This window comes from Sus scrofa, chromosome 5 (genome assembly GCF_054392235.1).
Source record: "Sus scrofa isolate SSC_HxYL_T2T_F1_AM1 chromosome 5, Sscrofa_HxYL_maternal_Yorkshire_Landrace_v2.0, whole genome shotgun sequence".
Taxonomy (NCBI): domain Eukaryota; kingdom Metazoa; phylum Chordata; class Mammalia; order Artiodactyla; family Suidae; genus Sus; species Sus scrofa.
In genome coordinates this window covers 106,680,971-106,706,430 of record NC_139387.1, presented here as the reverse complement: position 1 = coordinate 106,706,430, position 25,460 = coordinate 106,680,971, and the positions used below count along the sequence as shown (strand labels likewise).

At 38.8% G+C, this 25,460-nt stretch overlaps 1 protein-coding gene and 1 pseudogene across 1 annotated transcript in view; both read left to right on the top strand.

Moving 5' to 3' along the window:
• LOC146403606 (uncharacterized) overlaps window positions 1-14,233 on the top strand; it is a 421,112-nt gene extending 406,879 nt beyond the window's left edge. The window contains exon 5 of the mRNA XM_084957731.1: window positions 10,604-14,233. Within this exon, the coding sequence (XP_084813857.1) occupies window positions 10,604-10,634 (31 nt within the window). The 3' untranslated portion in view covers window positions 10,635-14,233. The remainder of the gene's footprint in view (window positions 1-10,603) is intronic.
• On the top strand, window positions 11,358-11,991 carry LOC100512470 (myosin light chain 6B pseudogene; annotated as a pseudogene).
• Window positions 14,234-25,460: the final 11,227 nt, after the last annotated feature.

Here is a 25,460-nt window from a genome sequence, read left to right as displayed (position 1 = left end):
GTTGGTGACATGGATCTGAAAGATATTTGTGACTTACTTCAAGAATCTCAGAGTGAGTTTTCTTTATTGTAAAATATGCTAAGTGATTTTAAAGTGTATTTTGTTTTATTTTATTACTTTAAAATTACAGAGGTTTGGGAGTTCCCTGAGGGCCTAGCTGTTAAGGATTCAGTGTTGTCACTGCTGTGGCTCAGGTTCAATCCCTGGCCCAGGAATTTCCACATGTCTCAAGTGTGGCCAAAAAAAAAATAAAATAAAAACAATAATAATAACGGAGTTCCCTGATGGCTCAGTGGGTTAAGGATTGGTGTTGTCTGTTGCAGCTCTGGTTATGGCTGTGGTGCCAGTTTGATTCCTGGCCTGGGAACTTCTGCATGCCCCAGGTGTGGCCAAAAGAAAAATTAAAAAATAAAACAAAATAAAATTACATAGGGTCATATGGTTTATAACACAGCCAGAATAATTGACTAGCCAGTGCATTTCATTTCCAACCAGGATAGATAACACAATTTACTGAAATTTATTATAATTACCTCTGAAGTTTAGTCATTGGTGAGTTGATTAATAGCTAAATTTGTAACCATTATCATTCAGATCTGTTCAAAACATTTATTAAATGCCTTTTATAAGTCTGCCCTAATATAATAGACTGCTCTTATGTACTGAGCATTATGCTAGGTCTTCTACCTGATATGATGAAGTTCTGTTGGGGATATATTATTTCCTTTCTTCTGCTTTTGCCTCTTTTCTTCTTTTTCCCTTCCTCCCTCACTCCCATCCTCTGTTTTTGGCTTTCATTCACATGTTCAAGGTAAGAAATTTGGTAGGATCCACCCTGATAATCCAGGCTAATCTCCTCATCTCAAGGCTTGGACGGCTAATCACATTTGCAAAGCTATTTATTTTCCAAAGTCTGGCAAAGGTTAAGAATGCAAAAAATGAGTGAAATCTGCCCTTACATTTTGGGGTGTTCATGGCTCAATCCCTAGGACCTGTGACTATGGTACCTAACACAGCAAATAAATAAAAAAAATAAATAGCTTTGCAAATGTGATTAGCGTTCCAAGCCTTGAGATGAGGAGATTAGCCTGGATTATCAGGGTGGATCCTACCTAATCACATGAATTTTCAAAGGCAGAGAACCTTTTGGCTACAGTTACTGAGAAATGTGATGATAGAGAAACACTGTGAGAATGATCCACCTCTCTGTTGCTGGTTCTGGAGTCTAGAGGGTGTTTAGAAACTAAAGGCAGTCTCCAGTCTCTGACAGCCAGTGAAGAAAAGAGACTTCAGTCATGGATAGGAATTCTGCCAGTACCTGAATGAGCAAGGAAACGGATTATCCCCTAGAGCCTTCAGAAATCTGTCAGCCCCTTGATTTTAGCACGGTGAGAATGATAGGATAACAAATTGGAGTTGTTTTAAGCCACTAGCTTTGCGGCACTTTGTTATGACAGCAATAGAAAACAAACACAAAGGCATCAATAATCTACTGGATAACAATAAATATGAACAGATTAAAAGGGGACTGTGTCAAACGCTTCAGGAGGGGTACGAACAAAGCACTGTGGGTATGTCATTTCTTGGAGCGCCATAACAAAGTACTGCAGACTGGGTGACCTGAGCAACGGAAACATTTTCTTATAGTTCTGGAGGCTAGAAGTCCAAAATCAAGGTGTCGGCATATTTGGTTTCATCTAAGGCCGCTCTCTCATGGCTGGTAGGTAGCTGCCTTCTCACTGTGTCCTCACAGGTTTTTCCTCTGTGTGCACACAAGTCTGCATCCTAATCTCTTCTTTTAAGGAAAATTATGGTCCATCCTATAACCTCATTTCATCTTGTTACCTCTTCAAAGGTCCCATCTCCAAATACAGTCCCAGCCTAAGGATCAAGACTTGAACATTTCAGTTCAAAAGGGACACAATTCAGCCCACGACAGTGGGATTCACTGAGTGAGGAATAATTTGGAGAAAAATTTCATAAAGATTAGATACTTGAAAAGGCTGCTATTTTTTAAGCAACGAAGAAGCCCTCTAGCTTGGATGGCCTGTCCTAAGAAAGGCACTTCTACTTTCTTTGATACAAAGATTTGATCAAAGAGTATTGAAAGAATATCAATTTCAAAGTCAAATTTCCTCCACAGACTCTACCATCTCTCTTCAGACAAGGATATAACCACTGTCAACATATTTTTATATTTTTTATATGATTTTAACTCATGTGAGAGCACATTTTTATTTATAAAAACGCACATGTCTGGGCTACCTGATTTTTATAATTTGGAAATATTTACTAGATATATGTTTTTGTAGTTATAGTAACTATATACTATCTCATTTTAGGCCTATACATGTTTATGGGTATGTTTTGCTTCTCCAGTAAAACTGAAATAAATATTTCTTACACACCCATATTGGTCTATAAACTGTCTTTTGAAAAAGAAGGAATTTGATGCAAATAAAAAGATTGTTTTGTTATTGTTATGTTTTACTACTGCCTTTAACAATGGTTCTCAAAGTACGTTCTGTGAATTACAAACATTAATATCAATTTCACCTGGAAATTTAGAAATGCAGATTCTCAGGACCAGAGACATTCCCAGATGTACTGAATTAAAAACTCTGGGAATGCACCTACAATTGGTCTTTTAACAAGTGCTTCTGATGCATGGTAAAGTTTAAAATCACTGCCGTGATATCTCTTCCATTCCTATTCCTTGACAGCACCTCAGGCAGATCTCTTAGCTTTTCCATGTCATTGCATTTCCCTATGTATTTTTAGGCATTTAAATATCTCACAGAGTTTAAACAGAACATTAAATTTCATTATCAATTCAGGGCCTGAACCGTGACTTAGCATCCGAGGAAGGAGGAAACGGTCTCTTCTTAAACTTTGCTTGTTTCTCATCCCATCTCACTCTACTCCTTTCGGAGCTCTCTTCTCTCAAATCCTAAGACCTGGAGAGAGTTGGGGGAAAGGAAAAACACATTTCTTAAATGATGAGTGTGGCAATCCAGCCATCAGGACCTTGATGAGGCAGGCACTCAAATGTGAATTTCACGGAAGACCTCCACAGGCATCTCTCATTGGCACAGTTCCACCGCAGGGCGGGATGGGTCGTGCACTCTCGGGTTGACCTCTTGCGGCTCCCCACTCTACGGACCCCGTCATCTGCCTGCCCAGCCCCTGCCCTTTCAGTCTACTGAATAGCCCTTTTTTTTTTTTCTTTTTTCTTTTTTTTTTTTTTTTGCTAGAATCCTCTTGCCCCCAAAATCCACCTTCTGGATTGATACAAGGTTGGGATCACTCAAACCTGGTTACATTGCAAATCAATCAGTTAATACACAGTAAACTCACGCATGTGTGTTATGGGATTTCATTTCCTCTGTTATCCCTTCTCCTTTCCAACTGTTAAGAGTTTGAGGGTCCTAATATAACGTAATTCTTCCTCCTTCTAAGATAAAATCTAACTACATGATAGATACAGGAGTCAAAAAATCAGAGATAGAGATCAGATATTAGTGTTATTATTTTTAAAAGCTTGTTAACAGGAAAGGGTTTAGAACTGTGCCAGCAATGCTGGTTAGTACCTCGTTCCAAATGGGATGGAATTACCTGCCCACTTGCAGACAGGGCTGGAAAATTGCAGTACTCCTTCCCCCTGAGAAAGCTCCTTAGTCCTTGGCGGAAAAGCAGATGATAAGTCACGCTTCTTTCTGGTGGACATGCTGCCTCCGAAAGAATGGAGAAAGGGAAAGACTGAGCCAGGGTAGTCAGTTCCTTTTCCCAAAGTTATCAGACAAATTGTCCTCCTTCCAAATAAAGACATGAGTGCATAACAAAAAGAGAAGTAAGACTCTAGGCTAGATCAATGCTCTGCAATGAAAATATAATAGGAAACACAAATGCTAGTCACATCTACAATTTTAAATTATTCAGTAATAAGATTAAAAAGAAAAAATTTTAACAGTGAAGTTAATTTTAATTTTAGTAATATATTTTATTTGATCTAGTATTCCAAAATATTACTAATTTACCATGTAATCAGTATTTTATTTTTTTCTTTTTAAAAAATTATTGAAATTCGTTGACTCATAATGTGTTAGTTTCAGGTGTAAAGTGATTCAGTTATTCACATCTATATTTATTTATTCTTTTTTTACATTCTAAATGGATGTATAACACTCTTAAAAAAAAAAAAAATACTGTCTTCAAAATCCTACGTATATTTACCACTTGGAGCACATTTGAATTAGAAGCAGCCACATTTCAAATGCTCAGTAAAAATGTGTGAAAAAAGCCTATCGTATTGAACAGTGCAAGTCCAGCTCAACACTTTGCACATTAATCACAACTAGAAAGGATGGTAAGTCTTCTCTTCCATCAGATAATTTCAAACTTTCAGAATTCTCTAGGCACAAAGGAAACCGTGGTTCCTACGATAATGTACCTTTCACCACTACTCTTAACTCCAAACACCACAAGTCTGGAGTTACTAACTCCCTCAATTTTTTTCTTTAAGAACTAGGAGGAGCCTACAATTTTCTGCAGCTCAGCAAGCATGCCGTTTCCTCTCATTTGAATTGACCCTGATCACAGCAAGTAGCTACACATACTGTCTACAGAGTGTGTCCTAAAGCTGTCAACCCCTGCCAGGATGTGTCATTAGTCAAAAAAAAATTTTTTTGAACTACTTTAAATTATATGAATTTATAAGCTGTAATATAATAATAATATGTATAACCTAACGCTGTGCAATCATCCAATTAACATCTTATATAATAGACATATATCAAAGCAGCCCATTTTAACAAAAATATTGTATATATGACTTGTCTTAGAAGGTGGGAAAATTTGTGCTTTAAATTCAATGAGCAAACTTTGTAAAAGTCCTTTACATTTTCAAGGAATTTAGGACTATACATACCTTGAGAATTTAACTTCTCTCGACTTTGCTCCAATAGGAAAATCTCCTAAGTTAGTATTGTTTGGTGCACCATGCTATCTTTGCCAAGATGTTAAGCTTCTACAGGCTAAAAATGGAACATTTTTTGATTGCAAAGTAACTTCTTTTTATCTAATTAAAAAATACCATGAGAAAACATCTTTTTTGTTTTAAGAAATTTTATCTCACTTTTCTTTCATTTGCTAAGTTATATATGAGCTGAAAATATATTCAAAAAAGCAATTGATGTATATGCTATTAGACCAGAGGTTACACTTTTATCCAATTAGTTATCATACATATTCAATTTACCCATACTCAAAGACTCAGCATTCATGGCAAATCTGTTTTCTAATATACCCTACAAATACATGCAATTATCTATTAGAAGCAGCACTGTTTTCTTGGAATTTTACATTATCTCATGTTAACAACATAATGCATAAATTTGAGATGTTTGGAATATGACTATTTTGAAAATGTGCTAAAATTTTCTCAGCAATGTCGTGATTATCACAATCAGAACTTCATCCCAACGGATTGTGACGAGCATGCAATCAGCAACAACAATGCAGAAACTGCCTGCGGCACCAGCAGATACTGAGCCTGGATAACAAGTTGCATTTCCTCCGGAGTGTCTCTGTGAGGAACTCAGGGCACCTATGTGAGCCCCTCCTTCGTGGGCTTTTGTTATTTCAGAACTTCCCTCGATTCTTTTCCCCTAAATTATTGGTCCCTTGAGCAGAGATGTCCCTGGGAGATACCTCGGATTCCCGAATGGTGCATAGTTCCTTTCCTTTTTCCTCTTAGTCCTTTAGCTTGGGAATTGGGCTTGTCCCCACTCTTTCCCACATGGTTTTCAGAATCGGTTATCTCTGGATGGAACACTTTCCCAAAGTAAGCTTCAACAACCTCCATAGTATACTGTAGAAGCAGGCTCCCCAAAGTTCTCCACCGTTTTAAATCTCCTCGATGGACATTATGTTTGCCAGAAATGGTCTAAATTGGGCATGTCCCTGTTTAAACCAAATAGCTTATTTTTATTCCTTTCACCGGAATTACTGCTCTTGCCCTGTTTTATTCTATATTGTGTTCATTCCCTATAGCCTTCTCCACTTACATACCAAAAAAACAGGATGGCATAGGAGTGAGGAGTGCCTGGATTCAAATTTTGACTAGGTTATTTATCAGCCATCTGACCATGTCAACATTTCCTAAACCATCACTAAACGGTTCCTTATCTTTAAAATGAGGATAATAATAAGCATGTACTTCACAGGGTTTTCTGAAAGAGTAAATGAGCTGATACTTGCAAAGCTCAGAGAAAATATCTGGCATGTAGAAAGTACTATATAATGTTACTTTTATGAAGCCCATCTGATATAGTATGAAGCCCCCAGGATGTGAAAATCGTAAAAGTGATTTGAACAAAAGGATGCCATGGAACTAACTGGAGAAGAAGCAGGGAAAGAAAAGAGCTTAGTGACCTAAGTATCTGTGACAAGGAGGAGACGCAGTTTGTTGAAAGCTGAAATTGTCTGTACCCCTCTACTGTCAGCTGAGATTGTCTATACCCCTCTACCATCAGCTGAGATTGTCTGTACCCCTCTACCGTCAGCTGAGATTGTCTATACCCCTCTACCGTCAGCTGAGATTGTCTGTACCCCTCTACCGTCAGCTGAGATTGTCTGTACCCCTCTACCGTCAGCTGAGATTGTCTATACCCCTCTACCGTCAGCTGAGATTGTCTGTACCCCTCTACTGTCAGCTGAAATTGTCTATACCACTCTACTGTCAGTTTCTTGTGGATCAACCACATAGAAGGAAACATTAAACAAAAGACGAGCTGGATAATAACTAATACCCCATTTACGTTGAGGCCACACACCTGAGTGAGATAAAGAAGAAAACAGGGGAGGATTATTCAGACAAAGAAAAAAGAAAATATTTTTTCAAACACCTTAAATCTAACAAACCACATAGGGAAAGGAGGAGAAATGGTGGGTGGAGTTCCCGTGTGACCCCACAATTTGACTAAGTACGTGGACGCTCTTTACCAGACCCCAAGGCCATGAGTAAGACTGGAATTCATCTTCACCGAAAAGGTGTTGGCAGTTCCACAAGCTTGTAAAGTACAAGCTTTCGGGAAAAGCTTATTATTCTTAAATGTATGTGGTTCTACAATCAATTAAAAGTTAAAGGATCATCATGATTATCATCACTTTATCTTCATGTTCGAAATAGAACGTTATGGTGTTTCTAGACTCGTCAGGGCATAGTGTAAATTTTAGCTCAATTCCCCGCACCTGAAATGTGTGGAAGACAATAACCCTTTCCTAGTCTACTTCCCCGTGGAATGCAAACCCCTTACCCTCACCCTTAATGTCCTTCATAATTTGACCCCTGCCTCCCTTTCTAAATTTCCTACCATTTCTACCTTTCTAAATTTCCTACCGTTTCTCTTTTATGTACCCCATTAGCTGGAGAAACCATACCATCTACTGGCCAAACTGAATCAACTTTACGACTATAGGTCTCTAAAATAATTATACTAATATACATATTTGAAATATTATTTTCTTACTGAAAGTTTTATTTTTTATGGTGATGGATGTATTTTTTTTTTTTTTTTTTTTTTGTCTTTAAGGGTCACACCTGCAGCACATGGAAGTTCCCAGGCTAGGGTCGAATTGAAGCCATAGCTGCCAGCCTACGCCACAGCAAATTCAGATCAGAGTTGCATCTGCCACCCACATATACCACTGCTTGTGGCAACTCTGCATCCTTAACCCACTGAGCAAGGCTAGGGATTGAACCCACGTCCTCATGGATACTAGTTGGTTTCGTTATCACGAGCCATGACAGGAACTCCAACACAGACAAATACTGTCAATTAGTTTCTTAGTTGTATCTGTCCCAACACCCTAACACTGATAATTTTCTAAAGAATGTATTTTTAATTATATTATTCAATATTTTTATAAAATTCTAAGAAATCTTCAAAACCAAATAGAGGGTTGATAAATTTGATATTGTTGATATTTTCGATAGAATCTTTTCTGTAATCACAATACTTTCCACTAAGAAAACATCTTCTCTACACAAAATAACTGGGATAACCGGTAAAACTCAAAGCAAATTTATCTAGAGTATATTCTCAGTTCTAATATATATTTTATTTAAATGAGTAAATATTTCACAGTAAATATTTGCATATGCACATCATTTTTACCTGCAGGCAGAAAATTTATCTCTGACAAAGATTTTTACATGAAAAACTTGTCAAGTAGTAATCTCTATTTATAATTGTTTTAGATATTTTGCCAAATTTAGATCTTGTCAAATTATAGGCCTTGTTAATATCATTCCATTCTTGCCCAAAATCTAAATTAGCCAATGAAAAATGAGATCTCTGTCAAAATTAACTTACTCCAAATGCAGTTAGTTAGAATCTCAAGCTAAATCTTATATAGTGTTTGAACTCCCATCATTTAACGTATTCTCTTCATTTTCTTTTTATGGCTAATTTCCAAGTCTTTCTGTTTGTAAACTTTGTTTTCAATAACTGAAATTCTCCAAAAGCTTCAAAAGATTGAGACTCTTGGCATTTCAATTGTTGAATATTAAAAGATTTCTCATTGATTTTCAGTGAAGTGCAACCAAGATTTAGAGAAGTCACTTACTTAAAAGTTCAATATTGGAGTTGCCGTCATGGCTCAATGGTTAACAAATCTGACCAGCAACAATGAGTTTGAGGGTTCGATCCCTGGCCTTGCTCAGTGGGTTAAGGATCCAGCATTGCCATGAGCTGTGGTGCAGGTCACAGATGCAGCTCGGATCCCGCGTTGCTGTGGCGTAGGCCGCCATCTACAGCTCCTATTAGACCCCTAGCTGAGGAACCTCCATATTCCCAGGTGTGGCCCTAAAAAAGAAAAAGTAAATAAATAAATTTCAATATCATGGTAAGATGCTTACATTAATTAAGATAGTTCTTTAAAGACCCAAGCACTTCTAAATTCTGAATGATACTGGGCAATAAATAAAAGAGCTCATTGCCATGATGAAGTATTTAATTGCTCTCAACATCAGTTTTGTCACAGACATTGGTTATTCGGTAAGCATACGTTTAAAAAATCATAAATCTTGATGTTTGTATGCACCACAACATATCCCAAGTATATTTCCATATTGCCCGATTCTTAATCAAGTTAACAGCCATCCTCTTATAACAACACTCTATTCTACCCCAAAACTTTCAGTTGCTTGATTGACCCCCAAAATTTAAATTTAGTTTTTAACTTTTAAACTAAATTTACAATAGCAATTTAATAATACTAAACGTATCCCCTTTTCCAGTATTAGCTTCCAAAAGATTTACTTTGATTCCATGGAATGAATCCATGGTTTGTTTAAAAGCAAACCATCATAAAAAATTAATTTAGCTGATTTTTTGTGAAACTGGCATGATTTAACTATTTGCTGAACTCTTCTGCTGCTAATGGGTCCCATTTGTTGACATCTAACATACCATTTTTTTGGTACATGAAAAAGAAAATGAGGTATTAAGAATGAGCAATATTAGCTTGAAATAACCATCGTTTAATCTTAATGTGCTTTCTCCAGCCTCTCGTATCTGATAAACTTTGAAGCAGATAATGATTTACATTTTTAGCAGATTTAGGTTTCTAGGTTCTGGTCAAATATATCATTGTGGCCTCCACGGTGGATAATAAACACTGACCCACATTCTGCATGGTTTACATGGACCTCGTCAACTTTTTTGAGTAAGAGACAATAAGATTGTAAATTTTTATTATTCACGTAGGGGATTTTTTAGCTCTTTGCTACTTGATTTGATTTATTCCAAAAATGAAAACTACTTACCAGGCAATAAAATAAGTGCTTAGAGATATATGCCATATGCCAAATACCAATAGGGTTATTGAGGGAAATCTGGATGCCACTTACAGGAAGATAAACCCTAGTGCTTCCAAGACGATCCCTTGGTGATTGCAGAGGTCTTTTAAGTGAAAATTTGCAAATGTTTTACACAAACTTAACCCACAGCGCTAAAGACAAAATAGCCTTTTTACTTAGCGAATACTGGGAGGTAGGAGAATTTTACAAAAATTCCTTTTTTTTTTTAAGCAGAGTTGATTTATAATATTTCTTCAATTTCTGTTGTATAGCAAAGGGACCCAATCACACACAGTTCCCTGTGCTATACAGTAGGGCCCCGTTGCCCTTCCATTCCAAATATAAAAATTTTCATCCAAAAACCCTGAACTGCCTGTTCATCCTACTCTCTCCCCAGTTCCCCCTGGGAACCACAAGTCTGCTCTCCTTGGCTGGGATGGTGTTTTGTAGGTAGGATCATCTATGCCATATTTTAGATCCCACAAATAAGTGATATCATATGGTATTTGTCTTTATGACTTCACTTAGTATGAGAATCTCTAGTTCCATCCATGTTGCTGCAAGTGGCATTAGTTTATCTTTTTTATGGTTGAGTAGTATCCCATTGTGTATATGTATCACATCTTAATCCATTCATCCGTCAATGGACATTTAGGTTGTTTCCATGTCTTGGCTATTGCAAATAGTGCTGTGATGAACATAAGAGGTGCATGTGTCTTTTTTCTTTTTTTTTCACTTTAGAGTCTCCTGCCTGGCACCTAACTACTTCTGAATGGAGTTGAAACCATGCAGTGAAACCAAATTACCCCACAGGGATATTTTAACCTAGACCACATTACTGGATAGACTCCAAAGCCTGGTATTGGATTTATGGCAAAAAATTAAATAACCTCTTGAAGACTCTCAGCAAACTGTCAGGGTCTAGTTTTTCTTTGTAAAGTCATGTCTGTCTTCAGGATGATTTCCGATGCCATGCAGGGTCCATTCGAGCCCCTATTTCTCCTCCTTTGAAAAAGAGCTCATTTTAGAATTTGATACAAGAAGGAGAAAAACTGGGCCTCAAGTTGAGGTTCAAAACCTCAATCACCGAATGGAAATTCTGGATAGTTTCTTCTGTCCTTGGGACTTTTCATGTCATGTTTTAAAGGAGACACAGAATGTGAGGAGGTCCCCACCTGCCATGGTCCAGAGACTGACAGAGGAGTTAGGCATTCTCACTAAGAATTTCATGAGGCTGGAAATACAGTGATTCAAAACAGAGCAGCCTTAGGCAGAATATTGGTTTCTTGAGGTTGTCAATATGCCATTTGACTTTTATGAGAACTTTAGAATTACCAAGAAGAGATTCCGGGCCTGCCTTCCCCCCTACCTGGACTCCACAGAAACAAAAGTAGCCAGTGACCCCTCCCTTCTTCAGTACACCCCCTACTTTGATCCTGCCCCAGCACTGGAGGGGTACCCCCATCAACACACTGTCCTTTGGCCACTGGACATCATGCCTCCCAAGAAGAATGTTCCTGTGAAGAAACCAGCAGAGCCCTCTATCTCTAATCCTGCTGGCAACCCAGGAGCAGGGGTGCCTCCAGTCAAGACCAAGGCTGAGCCAGCTCCAGCACCAGCTATCTCTCCATCCCATGAGAAAACCCAGGAGCCTCTGAGTCTCTCCCAAAGTGGTAATCGAGTTTAACAAGGACCAGCTGGAGGAGTTGAAAGATGCCTTCCAGCTGCTTGACTGAGTAGGAGATGGCAAGACCCTGTACAGCCAGTGTGCAGACATGGTGAGGGCCCTGGGCCAAAACCTCTCAAATGCCAAAATGCTTAAGATCCTGGTGAACCTCAAAAGTGATGAGCTGAAATCCCAGCATATGGATTTCGAGATTTTCCTACCCATCCTCCAGGCAGCGACCAAGAACCTGGACCAAGACACACACCAGGACTACCTGGAGGGGCTTCTGGTGTTTGACAAAGAGAGGAACAGCAAAGCCATGGGAGCAGAGCTCAGACGTATCCTAACCACCACAGGGGAGAAGATACCTGAGCAGGAGGCGGTGGCAGGTCTGGCAGGTCATGAGGACAGCAAAGACTGCATCATCTATGAAGACTTCTGGAAGCACATCCTAAGCATCTGAGCTCTTACAGGTGCAGTGGGGTCAGACGGTCAGACACTGGGCTCCCCACCCCACCCCCCACAGGTAAAAGTTCCTGCCACCTATTGTTTCAAAATAGAGCTGGATTCTGCCTTGGAAAAAATAAAATGAAAATAAAATTACTAAGAAGATCTGAACAACCAATGCAAAAAATCATGAAATTAATTGATTTGGCTAATATTTCCATATCTGGCTCTGCAGGCCCTTCAGAATGTTCTCTGTGTTTAATTTAGGCTCTCTTAGAATTAGACTTAAAAGCCTGTCTACAAATTCTGATTGTAATTATCTTCTAGTATTTGTCCGAGTGGCACAGTACAAATGTGTGATCTCCAACATCTTATATGCTGTTGCACAGTCACTGGCCTATCAAAGTGACCCCCCCAGAAGATCATCTTACCAAAAGAACAAGAAAACCTGATAAATGTAGTAGTTGAAATGACTGCCACCAGCAACTTGCTATGCAATCATGACGTTCCAAAAAATGATATAGATCTGGACTGATGTTTCTCCAGATAGCAATGATCTGTCCTCCAGCCTGGGCTGAAGAATGACAAGTAGGAGCTGAGAATTGAGGCCCTCTGTGTCACTGTGACTGGGAAGAGGCTAGAGAGCACCTGTCAACCTTAGTTGTTAGTTCCAAGAAATTGTGCTGAGAAAACAATAAAGCTGAAAACCAACAAATAACTTCCCTGCTTCCTACAGACTTAACCCAGGCCCCAGCTCATGACTGTTCTAGCTTTATATCAGAACATCTCCACTACAACAGCTTAACAAAGAAGAGATGAGGGGCGTGTCCTTCTGCTGGTTTCCCTGGTAACTGATGAGCCAACCTGAAGTCAATTCCCTGTAACCAGCAACCTCCCTCCGCTCCAAGTGAAGTCTTGGAAGGCTGCTGCCGAGTCCTGCCCACTCTCCACCACACTCATTGCGGAGTCACTCCAGGACCTTGCTTCAGACAAGTAAGCTCCCCCTTCCACTAAATCAGTGATGACTCTGTCTCTGACACTAGGCTTTTTTCGGTCTTGAATCTGGGCAAGCACAGGGCTTGTAGCCTGCTGGGTGCGACCCAGCAATTGGCAGAGCATGCAGGAGACTGAGGAAACTCCTGTGAGCACTAAGATATGGGAAAAATAAGGACAGGGAGAGTTGCAGGGCACACCACTAGTAGGTGGGAACCTGTGGTGGCTGTCCTTGATGAATGGGAGCTGTCAAGAAAGAATGGAGAACTCACAGACACCCTAAGGCTGTTGTGGCAATGTCGGCCACCATTCCAATGGGGAAAAAGAAGTTAGACACTAAGGCCGTGGCTGTGGCTGTGGGCTGGCTATTGCTTTCTATGTTAGAAAAAGCCATAGATGCTGAGCTAAGAGCCAAGGCAAAAGCTAGGTGGTCCCAGTAGGGATGACACCGTCACAATTGGCCAGGATGTGTTAAAGAAGGCCTCTGTGGCTAGCCACCCAGCCCTGTGCAGTACTCAGATGGGGCCATCAATGAGGGTGAAGTGGTTTCCCTGCTGCTTGCCCAGTCACACGGCCCAGGGAGACAGGGAAGGTACCTGCTGCTCCTCTTCGCTGGTAAACCGTGGGAGAGCTTCAGGATGATTGAAGAGAACTAGCCATGAAACGCACTGTACATGCCCACCCTGTCAGGGCCCAGACAGTGAGTCATGGCAGGAATCAAGGACTCCATACTGTAGTCCACTCCGGGATGATGCTATGAGGCTTTAGTTTCCATCCTGAGCCCCCTAGTAGGATATCCACCTAATCAGGTGTTGCAGTCAGAACGACTTGGGAAACACGGAAGAGGGGACCAGAGCTCTGTTCCATACTGGAGTCCCCCTAAGGAATATTTCCTAAACCGGGAGGTCTTTAGCTCCGCTCCCATATGTGAAAGAAAATGGTATTTTTATTGCGACACCATTTGGCCTCAGTATTCCTTGAAATCTGAAGAACAAAGCCTCTAAAGTCTCTGCTGTTGTAGCAAAGTGGGCCTTTGGTCATTGGTTTGGCTTTTATCTCGTGTATGTGCAACAGGGCCTTGAGTCCAAATCCTTTTTGCTCTCCCTGGTTTTGGCCGTCTTTAGGGGGTCTAGTAACTTGAATGCTGACTCATATTCCTCTGAAAGCCAGGCATATGAATGTGAATGAACAATATGTATTATTGTCTATCACTGCTATTTATTTAAACTGAATTGGCTATTTAGAAATGGGAAAAAAAAAGAAAATCCCTGAAGATGTCCAAGATGGGAATCTGACTTTCTAAAACCGAGTTTTGCAATATGCTCTTGGAGGAAGTTAGAAGGAATTGATATTTCTTTAACTGTGACTTTGAGGTGTAAATGATCTACCTGGGATCTCAGGAACTTTAATCTAATCCCCGAGAGTGAAGGGGTTAAAAAAAAAAAAGAGAGAGAGAGGGGTCTTTTTAAACTCTAGGAGGAAAACTGAGAGATGTCTGTGTCTGTATGTGTTTTATGGATACCTTATAAAGATGCATCTCTGCCTCCAATTTGCATTGCCAAGATTGGTTTATGGATGAGCTCTTTAGAGTTAACATTGATAAGTATAATAATTCTCTTGTACCTCAGTTTATTAAGGGCAAAAACAATCTTACTATATCTGTTATAAATTTGTCAGCAAGGAAAATGACTTGATAGGATGGAATTTTAAGTGAATATAAATGAGAGCTGGTAGGTAATCTCTATAGAAATAATTCTGTTTGGGGAATGTCTATCTAAAATAGTCTCTCCAGATTTGATAACTTGAAACTAAACCATTAAATGAAGAGAACTCATCGAATACCTGGGTCATTTCAAATAAGGATAAAATATTGGAATACTAATTGCTTGGCAGGTCTAAGTTTACCTACATTTGCCTTCTTAGGAGAGGAAGACTAAAGCATAAGTTTTCCAATCAGGAAATGACAGAGAGTTCACAATTACTTGCTTTTTGGGTTTTGCCAGAAATTAAGGTTCTCTAAGAATCATAATTCTAGTTATTGTAACCAAGTTTCTTTAACGAATACATTGCAATCAGGTATTTAACCATGCCTTTTAAAGACTTGTCATTCAGGAGTTCCCGTCGTGGCTCAGTGGTTAATGAATTCGACTAGGAACCATGAGGTTGTGGGTTTGATCCCTGGCCTTGCTCAGTGGGTTGAGGATCCAGCGTAACCGTGAGCTGTGGCGTAGGTCGCAGACACGGCTCGAATCCTGCATAGCTGTGGCTGTGGCGTAGGCTGGAGGCTGTAGCTCCTATTCGACCCCTAGCCTGGGAATCTCCATATGCTGTGGGAGCGGCCGTAGAAAATGCAAAAAGACAAAAAAAAAAAAAAAAGTCATTCAAGAAAAAGAAACAAAAAATATCCATTTTGGAAGGGAAGAGTTAAAACTGTCACTGTATGCAGGTGACATATTATATATAGAAAACTCTAAAGACTTGTCACAAAAACTATTAGAACGGATTAAAAAAATTATGCAAGGTAGCGGGATATACAAGATTAACATACAGAAATCTGCTGCATTTCTTTGAACTAACAATGAAATATCAGAAAGAGAAAGTAAAAAAAAATCCTTTTTAAAATTGTATCAAAAAATAAAATAAAAATGCTTGACAGAGGAGAGGAAAGACCTGTATGCCAAAAACTATAAAACATTGATAAAGGAAACTGAAGATGCTTTAAAGAAATGGAAAGATATCCCATGCCTTTGGATTCGAAGAATGAATATTGCTAAGATGGCCATACTACCCAAGGCAATCTACAGATTTAATGCAATCCTGTATTGGTTAGCCAAGGGGAAAGGGAGGGAGAGGGATAAATTAGGAGTTTGGAATTAACAGATATAAATAGCTATATATAAAAGAAATAAACAACAAGCACAGGAAGCTATATTTGATATCCTATAATAAACCACCTGTAATGGAAAAGAATATGAAAAAGAATATATTTAATATAAAACTGAATCACCTTGTTATACACCAGAAACTAACATGACATTGCAAATCAACTATACTTCAACAGCAAAAAAATTGATAGTCTTTTGTCTTTTCTAGACAGTTATTGTTGTACTCCAAGGCTGTTGTAAAAGTTCTTCATCAATAAGATTCATAGGAAGGACCTTTTGACAATTACAGTTCCCCGATGTATTTCAGATCATACCACTGAAATTTGTGAGAAATTAAAGTATCCTGATAGAAAAGCTGATGGCTTCATAAGACGTTAACAAAAGGCTTGGTTGCCAAGTGAACTGATGAATATGGTTATAATTTGTATGTTTTGTTTTGTTTTTTTTTTTTTTTGTCTGGAATATTACTGGGTTTGATCTGTGTTTTCCAGATAAAGGGAAGCCCTTCCCCTTGAGTTAGTTATGACCTAGAGCAACTTGGTTAACTACACCTGCAGGCGGAACGGGAACATTTTTTCTCTCTGCCTGGTCTTCTCACTGGTCTAGGGTATCTCTGATGAATTTTTGAAAGGGCCATTTAGCTGGTAAATGGTAGTGCCTGCATTTTAGCTCAAGGTGAGATTCAGAGTCCAGAGGCGTTCTGTGATTTCAGACTCTAGTCGTCTCTGACCATATTGTCTGAAGACTCTCTCACTGCCTTGCAGTTTTACTCGCCTGGGTGCTCCTCAAACATCAAGCAAGCTCCCGCCTTGGGATTTTACACTTGCCGTGCCTCAGCCTAGACACTTCTTGCTCAGATTCCTACAGAGTCTGCTCCCTCCTACTCTTAACGTCTCTGCTCAGATGTTATCTTACCACAGAGGCTCTCTCTGACCATTTTATTTTTAAAAAATGACCTTTTTCCTGCTGACACTCTTTATATACTAAATGTCTTATTTTTATCCATAGCATTAATTATCACTGGATGTATTATACAACTATCTGTCTACTTATTATCCTTCTCCCTCTATGAGAATATAGCTCTATGAGAGCAAAGTATTTGTCTGTTAGACATTTCTACATCCCCTGTGTCTAGAAATGTGCTTGGCGCATACCAGGTGGACAGTAAACATGAGTAGATGAATAATGCCATTAAGCCATGTTTTCCAGGATAGTTCCCATTTCTGCTATGTATTTTTAGAAACTGTACTTCTGACAATTCATTTGAAAAGTATCAGAACAGAAGACATTTGTTACTATTAAAATAACACTTGTCCCCGTTTATTTCATAAAGGTTCCCATTACTTCCTCCGTAGACACTCCATTCTGTGAAAAAATACCTTATAACAAAGACTATGTTTATTAAACTTGGAACAAACAGAAGTGTTTTTCACCCTGACTAGTAATGTTTGTTTACCTAAATAAAATCATTATATTCTAGCCAATATAATCTTCATATAATGAATTGGCAACCATTCATTTACTAACAGAGTTATAGATTCTTTCTCTTTTTCCACCTATCTCTGAGTAGGAAAATGAGATAAATTATTTTCTAATTATTTTAAAGAGTCTGAGATATGAATTTTACTGGCCTGAAATTTACCCAACTTCTTCTCTAACAAGTTTGCCTGCCAGTTTCATATATGCTGACCTAAGACCCAAGATTTCCAGTCAGAGACAAAGAGCTTTATTACTCACAGGAATGGCCATAAGGAAAGTAACAGCATGTGAGCCAGTCTTCCAAGCCTGCATTTACAAAGCAGAATGGGGAGGAGGCCACAGGGTACCTACCCATCCAATGAATCACAGTACAGGAGAGAAACCCTCATCTTTGATACTGGGCGGTAACGGAGCCTGAATTCTGTCCAGAGGGAGACGGTACTATACTGGAAAATAAACAAATCTGTCCTTTGCTCCAAGAAGAAGACACTACCTCCCTCTTGCCAAACTGTTCACTGTTCATACATTCTTGAAAAAACATTCTGGAAAAATAGCAGTCCATGTGTCTGCTCACAAGATGTCCAGAAATGCGAAAGACCCATGGAGAACAGTCTTTCTGCAGGCACGATTTGACATGAACTCCATCAAGCTGTTCATGCACCTTGCGCCCTCTTCACCCAAGTCCTTCCGCTTCCTGACACACTTCCATCACCACCATTTACTTGTCTCCTAATTACATTTTAAAAATCAGATTACAAAGTACCTCCTCTGGGGAAACTTTCCAGGTCTCTTGAGGTTGAAATAGGTACCGTTTCTTCCCACAGACTTCTGAACATCCCCTAATTTCAGATCACATCTCCCTCTGTATTTTAATAGCTCTTTTAATTGTACTTTATACATTCAAGCCATATGCTTCTTGAGGGTAAAAGCTGTGATTTATTAATCATTGTGCTCCTAGAAATTTAGAACAAGATTTGACCCATGGCTAATACTTAACCAAATATTAGATCTTGAAAGTTTAGGATAATTAAGAGATTTTTATAAACTACAGAATTTTTGAACTCTTTATTAATGTGAGACATTGTGCAGAATATTTCCTGAGATGCATCTTCATGAAGAGATGATGAGTTAATTCAGAAAAAAAGAAGGAAAAGTTTTCAATTGAAAAGAATTAAAGAAAGCTGATAAAAACTTGATGTTCCTAAAATTAATTATTCGAGTTAGCTTAAGAAATGTAATAGTCTGTCCAAATGCTCCTTTAGTTATCTGGAAATCTTTGACAACCAGACTCTGATCTGGGGAAAACTGTACCTTTCAACACTAGACAAAATTTTGTGATTATTTTCAAATTGAAGAATGAGCTCTTATGAAACCAACACTCTAGCACAGTCTTAGATTTTCTGGGAAATATAAGGAGAGAAAAAGATTTTGTCTCATATGCTCAGAGATTTTTAGTTAAATCCAGGCAAATATTCTTTCTTTTTTTTTTTCTAGCTTCTTGTCTGCAAATAGACATCTCATGAGAGTGTCTGCCCCATGGAATTACGTGTATTATATTAAAGACAAGTATATTGCATCCCAAGAACTGTGGGAGATAAAACATTCATAATAAAAGTGTACTCAAGGCTTACAACACATCTTATTTTCTCTCTTTTAAAAAGCTGAAGTTACCATAACAACAAAGTAATATGATGAGTCCAGTAGCTCATTATTTCAATCAGTTTTTTTTTTTTTTTTCTCAACAAAGCAAAATTTGTTCTCCTTCAAGAATTTACAATGTACTGGACAAAATGAGCTATAAAATTAGCTAAAATAAACATATCCAATTAAAACAATGAATTTCTTAGAAATAACATCTGCCAGAAATATAAGAATCCTATGGAGTCTTGAAGTTACTTTTTTCTCTACTTCATCCCCAGGCATCTTGAATTTCAATACTTTTAAGCAATTTTCTGACAATGCTACATAGAAGTAAGGGTAAACTGGCAATAATTAACTATGAATTAGCATTTTGAATGACCATGTACAAGCTCAACCTTGGTTGGGATTTGGCCAAAAGATTGTAGAGTAGGAAAGTAACATTCTTTCCTTAAAAATTAGGTAATGTTGATACTGCATATTATTTTAAAAACTTGAATGATTACTTTATTAAAGATGTTAAAGCAAGATTCTGGTTTCCAAAGAGTTTCCACACCAATATTGCTTTAAGGGAGTAATCATTCCAAAATCCCACAGTGCCAAAATTACATTTAAATAGTTGAAAATATATTTCAGCCCACTCATTTGCATTCTCAACAAAAGAGAATATGAAGATCATTCAATCATGACAGTTGAAAAAGAACATCAAGAAAAATATTTTAGATGTTTGTGGAACTCATATTTGGTTAAATACACTGGTTTCTAGCTGAATAAACTCATCCTATGCCCAGGATTTTTGTAATTGATTCCCTTCATAATCATTTTTGAGGTTATATATATCCAATGCAGTTTAAAACATCAACAATAAGGAATCCCAGTAAGTAAGAAAAAATAAGTTGAGTTCAATTTACTACTTTTCCACACCGAATTAGCATCACTAAGACACACTAAGAGTTTCTTATCACAATTACAGCTATCAGTCTAAGAGAGAACCTATTAGGATATAAATAAGGAATTAATATAGACAATTCTACAAATTTACTAAATTTCATTTGCTTATAAATGAGACTTCATATAGCTACATAACTATTAATTACTAAGAGTTAAATCAGTAACTATTACACATAGACGTGATTTAAATCCGATGGCTAAGCAGAAATATACAATGTATAAGCAGCATCAAAACTAACTTTTGTACTCTGAGCAGAGCACATTTGTTCCAAGTTTCTCACCAAGCCGTTACTAGAAAGGAGTGATGGTGTTATGTCAGTGATACACTGTGTGCCAGGCACTGTGGAATATATACTCACAAAAACACTCCAAATCATATCATCCCTTTTTATATGGCAATGAAACCAAATCTTGGCGAGATGGGGACATGACTAAGGGCACAGAGATTGGAATTCTGAGGAGTGATTATGACCCCAGGGCCTGGCCTCTGAGCCACCGTATTACAGCTATTGCTTTAGTCTCCTCTCTACCTTCGTCTTTGGTTGGCATTTTAATTGTACGTCAGTCTAGTCCTAAAATGGCTACTGTGCTCAGAGCCTGGCATCAGTGGGTGAAAGACCTGATGTAGTCTCCATGGGGATTTGGGTTCCACCCCTGGCCTTACTCGGTAGGTTAAGGATCCAGTATTGCCACAAGCTGTGGCATAGCTTGCAAATGCAGCTCCATCTGGTGTTGCTGTGGCTGTGGTGTAGGCTGCAGCTGCAGTTCTGCTTCGATCCCCTAGCCTGGGAACTTGCTTGTGACACAGGTGCAGCCCTTAAAAAAAAAAAAAGAAAGAAAGATACCCTAGTGACAAGATCTGAGGCAGTGGTGGGAGAGTGACTAGAGGGGGAAAGGCTGTTGGCACCCCTTCCCATTTAGGGTTATCAGATTTAGCAAATAATACAGGACACCCAGGAGTTCCCGTCGTGGCTCAGTGGTTAACAAATCCGACTAGGAACCACGAGGTTGTGGGTTCGATCCCTGGCCTTGCTCAGTGGGTTAAGGATCCGGCGTTGCTGTGAGCTGCAGTGTAGGTTGCAGACATGGCTCGGATCCTGTGTTGCTGTGGCTCTGGTGTAGGCCAGTGGCTACAGCTCTGATTGGACCCCTAGCCTGGGAACTTCCATATGCCGTGGGAGCAGCCCAAGAAATAGCAAAAAGACAGACAAAAAAAAAAAAAAAAAAGTACAGGACACCCAGTTAAATTTGAATTTCAAATGAACAACAAATAGCTTTTCAGTCTCAGTATGTTCCAGGCAATATTTGATATTCAAATTTTATCTGAAATTCAAATTAAATTGGTGTCCTGTGTTTGACCTGGCAACCTATTCCCATTTACCCCATACACAGCTGTGAAAGTAACTATAGCTCAAATTCCAAATGAGACTTTTGAAAATACATTACCATCAATTTTTTAAAAGTGTAATAGGAGCTATCAGGGCTGAGGAATCCAAGACCTATGCAGAAAAATAGTGTTAAGTGGGAAAAGATTATGAGTAAATTTATAAAAGACTAAATGTACTAAAATACAAAAAAATGTTAAAAAGTGTAACAAATAAACTAAAAAAATAGCAATAGGATGTTAAATAACTTTGTAACAATGCATATTAGAAGGTTGCTTTCCCCTGATATCACTTGTATGCGGAATCTAATTAAAATGTGATACAAAAGAACTTGTTTATAGCACAGAAACAAATCCAAGTTAGGCTTATCAAAGGGGAAACTGAAGAGAGGTGGGATAAGTTGGGAAGGGGGATGGGCATGTAGATACTCCCATAGATAGGGAAATGACTAGCCGAGACCTCCTGTCTAGCACAGGCAGATCTATTCAATGTTCTGTCATAATCTATATGGAAAAAATATACATATGTATTCATATGTATAAATAATTATATATACTATATATATATCTGATTCGCTTTGCTGTAAACCTAAAGCTAATACAACATTATAGATCAACTGTATCCCAATAAAAAAGAACCCCCCAAAAAAGAAAGTTGCTTTCCACTCATCTTTGATCTTGAGATGTTTATGAAAGGTGATGCTATTATATAGCATTTATGAAAGACGAAAACATATAGACTGGATTTCCGAGAGTCCATTTGTGGCTTTTACAGGCTTCTACCTAATGGCTTTTCTTAAGTTAATATGCAGTGTTTCAAGTTATTCAGAAAACATATTCCTACATTCCACTCTTTTACTCAGATCGCTTTATTTTTTGAGAAAACATAAAATTTGAGCTAAGCATCTTTTCTGAAGTTCTCTTTATCCTCTTTATAAAGTCGTAGCAGAGTAAATGTCTCTGCTGTCAGTTTATCTTTAGAATATGATGACACGCATGCTCAAGATACAAACTTTTTTACTAAATCTTTTTTCAGTTTCCTTCAAAGAAAGACCTTGTCCCCCATCATCATAGTCTCCAAAACCACATGCGGCTTCTTTTGTAAAGCTGCGGCCATCTTATTCTTTAATCTGAAATACTCTGTGGCTGTACTTTTTTTCCAGAAGCTGAATTTCCCTGGCCATTACTAGCAGTCTGCACCCTTTAAGGAATGGGAGAGAGTTTTGATTTTTGTGTTCTTTAATGTTTTCACCACATGAGTCCCATCCTACTCGGTGTCCAAGAAAACATTATCTGGACCCGTGACACTTCCTATCTAACACCATTAAACTCCAGCGGGAGCAGTTTATTCTCATTACTAACTATTCATTTAATGTCCAACAGCATAGGGACTCTGCGGCACCAATTATTTATCAAGACCTGCAATTCACTGCTCTTCAATTCCATCGTCTGTTACCTCATTCTCTTCCTTTCATTCCTTACTCAGCTTATATCCTGGGATCTTGATTATCGTCTCTTCCTGAAGACATCCTCCCCTCCTCATTCTTCCCCCCGCTGCCATATGCATTGGCAGAAGCCCACGTTTGCCTGAGCCCCGCTCTCTGCCTTCTCCAAACCTACAGTCAAGATGCTGAATGTTGCTGGGTAAAGCAATACCTGGGCTGACGACCTGCACTTTAAATGCATGATCTAAACATTCAAATAAACATTCAACTCTTTTTTTCTCAGTGAGCTTGCTTCCGCACTCTGGAAAGGCCGGTCGTGTCCTTTACCTTCTCTCTTCTGCTCTCCTACCTTCCTTTATGGCCTCACTTGCAAACAAAAAACTCACATGATGCCTCTTTGATGGCCTTCCCAGGAGAACTCCCCCATCTGCCCACTCTCCAATCTGGGAGCCTAGCTCAGCAGCTCTTAGCATGTACGCAGTACTGACACCAACGTTGTTCCAAAGGTCCATCCTTTTAAAGGGCCAATTCTTCACATACTCTCAACATCTCAAGATTTCTCTCCCTCCTCTTGATGCCAATTTGTTCTCTACACTCATCACTGCCTTTAACACACATGCTGTACCATCTCCTGTCTTCAAACAAACATCCCTAGACACAGAGCCACCTACAGCTACCGCCTCACTTATTAGACCCATTGCCGTAAAAAAAAAAAAAGCCTGAAAATATGTTTCCTTCAGTGTTCCCACTTCCTTACTTTCGGTTCACTCTTAACCTCCTTTCAGTCAAGCTTTAAATTGCAAGGTCACAGCAAACCTCCACATTGTAAATCCAATGGATACCCTTCAATACATTCCAATCTTGTACAGTTTCATAGTGTTCAACTTCATTGACCACTGGTCCTCCTTGTCTTTCTTTGTTTCTGCATTAGTCTTGTTTGGCTACATGACACTATGTAAATTATGCTGCAAAACTGTATTGACTGAAGAAAACTAATGACTATTTCTGACTCTGGTTAGATGTGAGCTTCTGTGCTTTGCCTGCCAGAGCTCTGCTCCGTGTTATACTTTGAGTTCATACCTGCTATATATACATCCTCTCATTTTGGGATCCAGGTTAAAGGAGCAGCCCCTCTCTGGGACATACCTTCTCTGGGCAGAGACCTCAAGAACCATAGACCTAGCAGAAATTTGTAGTGTTTCTAAACCTTCTCTTCGGATATGGTGCACATCACGACTGCTCACGTTCCATTTCCTGTGCAAGTCAATGCCTGAGTCCAAAGTAGTGCAGTATGAAATTATCCTTCTCTAGGACTTGTACGGCAACGGGCCGGGATGACGAATCCTCTCATATTGCAGAGGGTGTCTAGCTGTAGAAACCATCTATCAGTTTCTGAGATACCACCCTCTTCAGATTTTGCTCCCGTTTCATTGACTCTTTATTCTTTCTCTTCTTGTTCACTTCCTCATCTTCTTTTTTAATGTTGAAGAAGTGCTAAAATTATTTCTTGGAAAATTTTCCATATGTGTGTTCTCTTTATCTTTACAATTCCAGTGGCATTGAAGTATTCACTGTGATTTAATGACTCCCAGATGTCCACTTCACCCCTGACCAGTTGTTCCCTTAGCATAGGGATTTTGATTCACATACAGGCACACACACACAGGAATACACACAAATACAGTACCCCTTATACTTCCATATCTCACTAATAGTTCCAGTTGTCCAGGACAGAAACATAGTGTTTATCTTGATCTCCTTCTCTCATCTGTTACATCTAATCCATCAGTAATTTCCAACAGTTTTGCCTTTAATATATATTTGCAATTGTTTACTTCTCATCATCTGTACTACCCCTGTCTCATTTCATCTCCAAGAAACCAGGATCATGGTAGGTTTGGGGGCTATATTTTTTTAAAAAACAGATATAACATTTCACAAAGAGATCTCATTTTAACAACATGGAACAGCACATGAATTTTTTAAATTGTGAAAAATCACATAGTACATGCTAAATGTAAGGAGAGTATTTAGAGTTAAGGAGAACATATAAGACAAATTAATTCTGGAGTTCCCATTGTGGCACAGTGGTTAATGAATCCGACTCGGAACCATGAAGTTGCGGGTTCGGTCCCTCCCCTTGCTCAGTGGGTTAACGATCCGGCGTTGCCGTGAGCTGTGGTGTAGGTTGCAGATGCCTCTCAGATCCCGCGTTGCTGTGGCTGTGGTGTAGGCTGGTGGCTACGGCTCCAATTGGACCCCTAGCCTGGGAACCGCCATATGCCGCGGGAGCGGCCCAAGAAATGGCAAAAAGACCAAAAAAAAAAAAAAAAAAAAAAAAAAGACATTAATTTGGTTTTGGTAGTAATAGAAACTAGGAGAAAAACATCTCATCTTTTCCTTACAGGATTGGTAGGATTTTATCAAATACACCCTGATAATGGGTATATATATACTGGTGAAGATTTAGGGGGAAGCAATATTAATACAAAGGGTATTAGAAAGAAGAAAAAAATAAGAAGCCAAATAAATAATCAGGAAGCAGGTGAGCAATTCTGAGCACCTGAACTTGGGTACTGAATATGGAGATTTATAAGAAGACAGAGATTCTATATATAGGTATTTATCTCTTTCCAACAACTCAGTTTTAGTGATTAAATAAATGTCTGTCTTTATACCAAGACATAATGACAAAGAAAACCCTCAACAT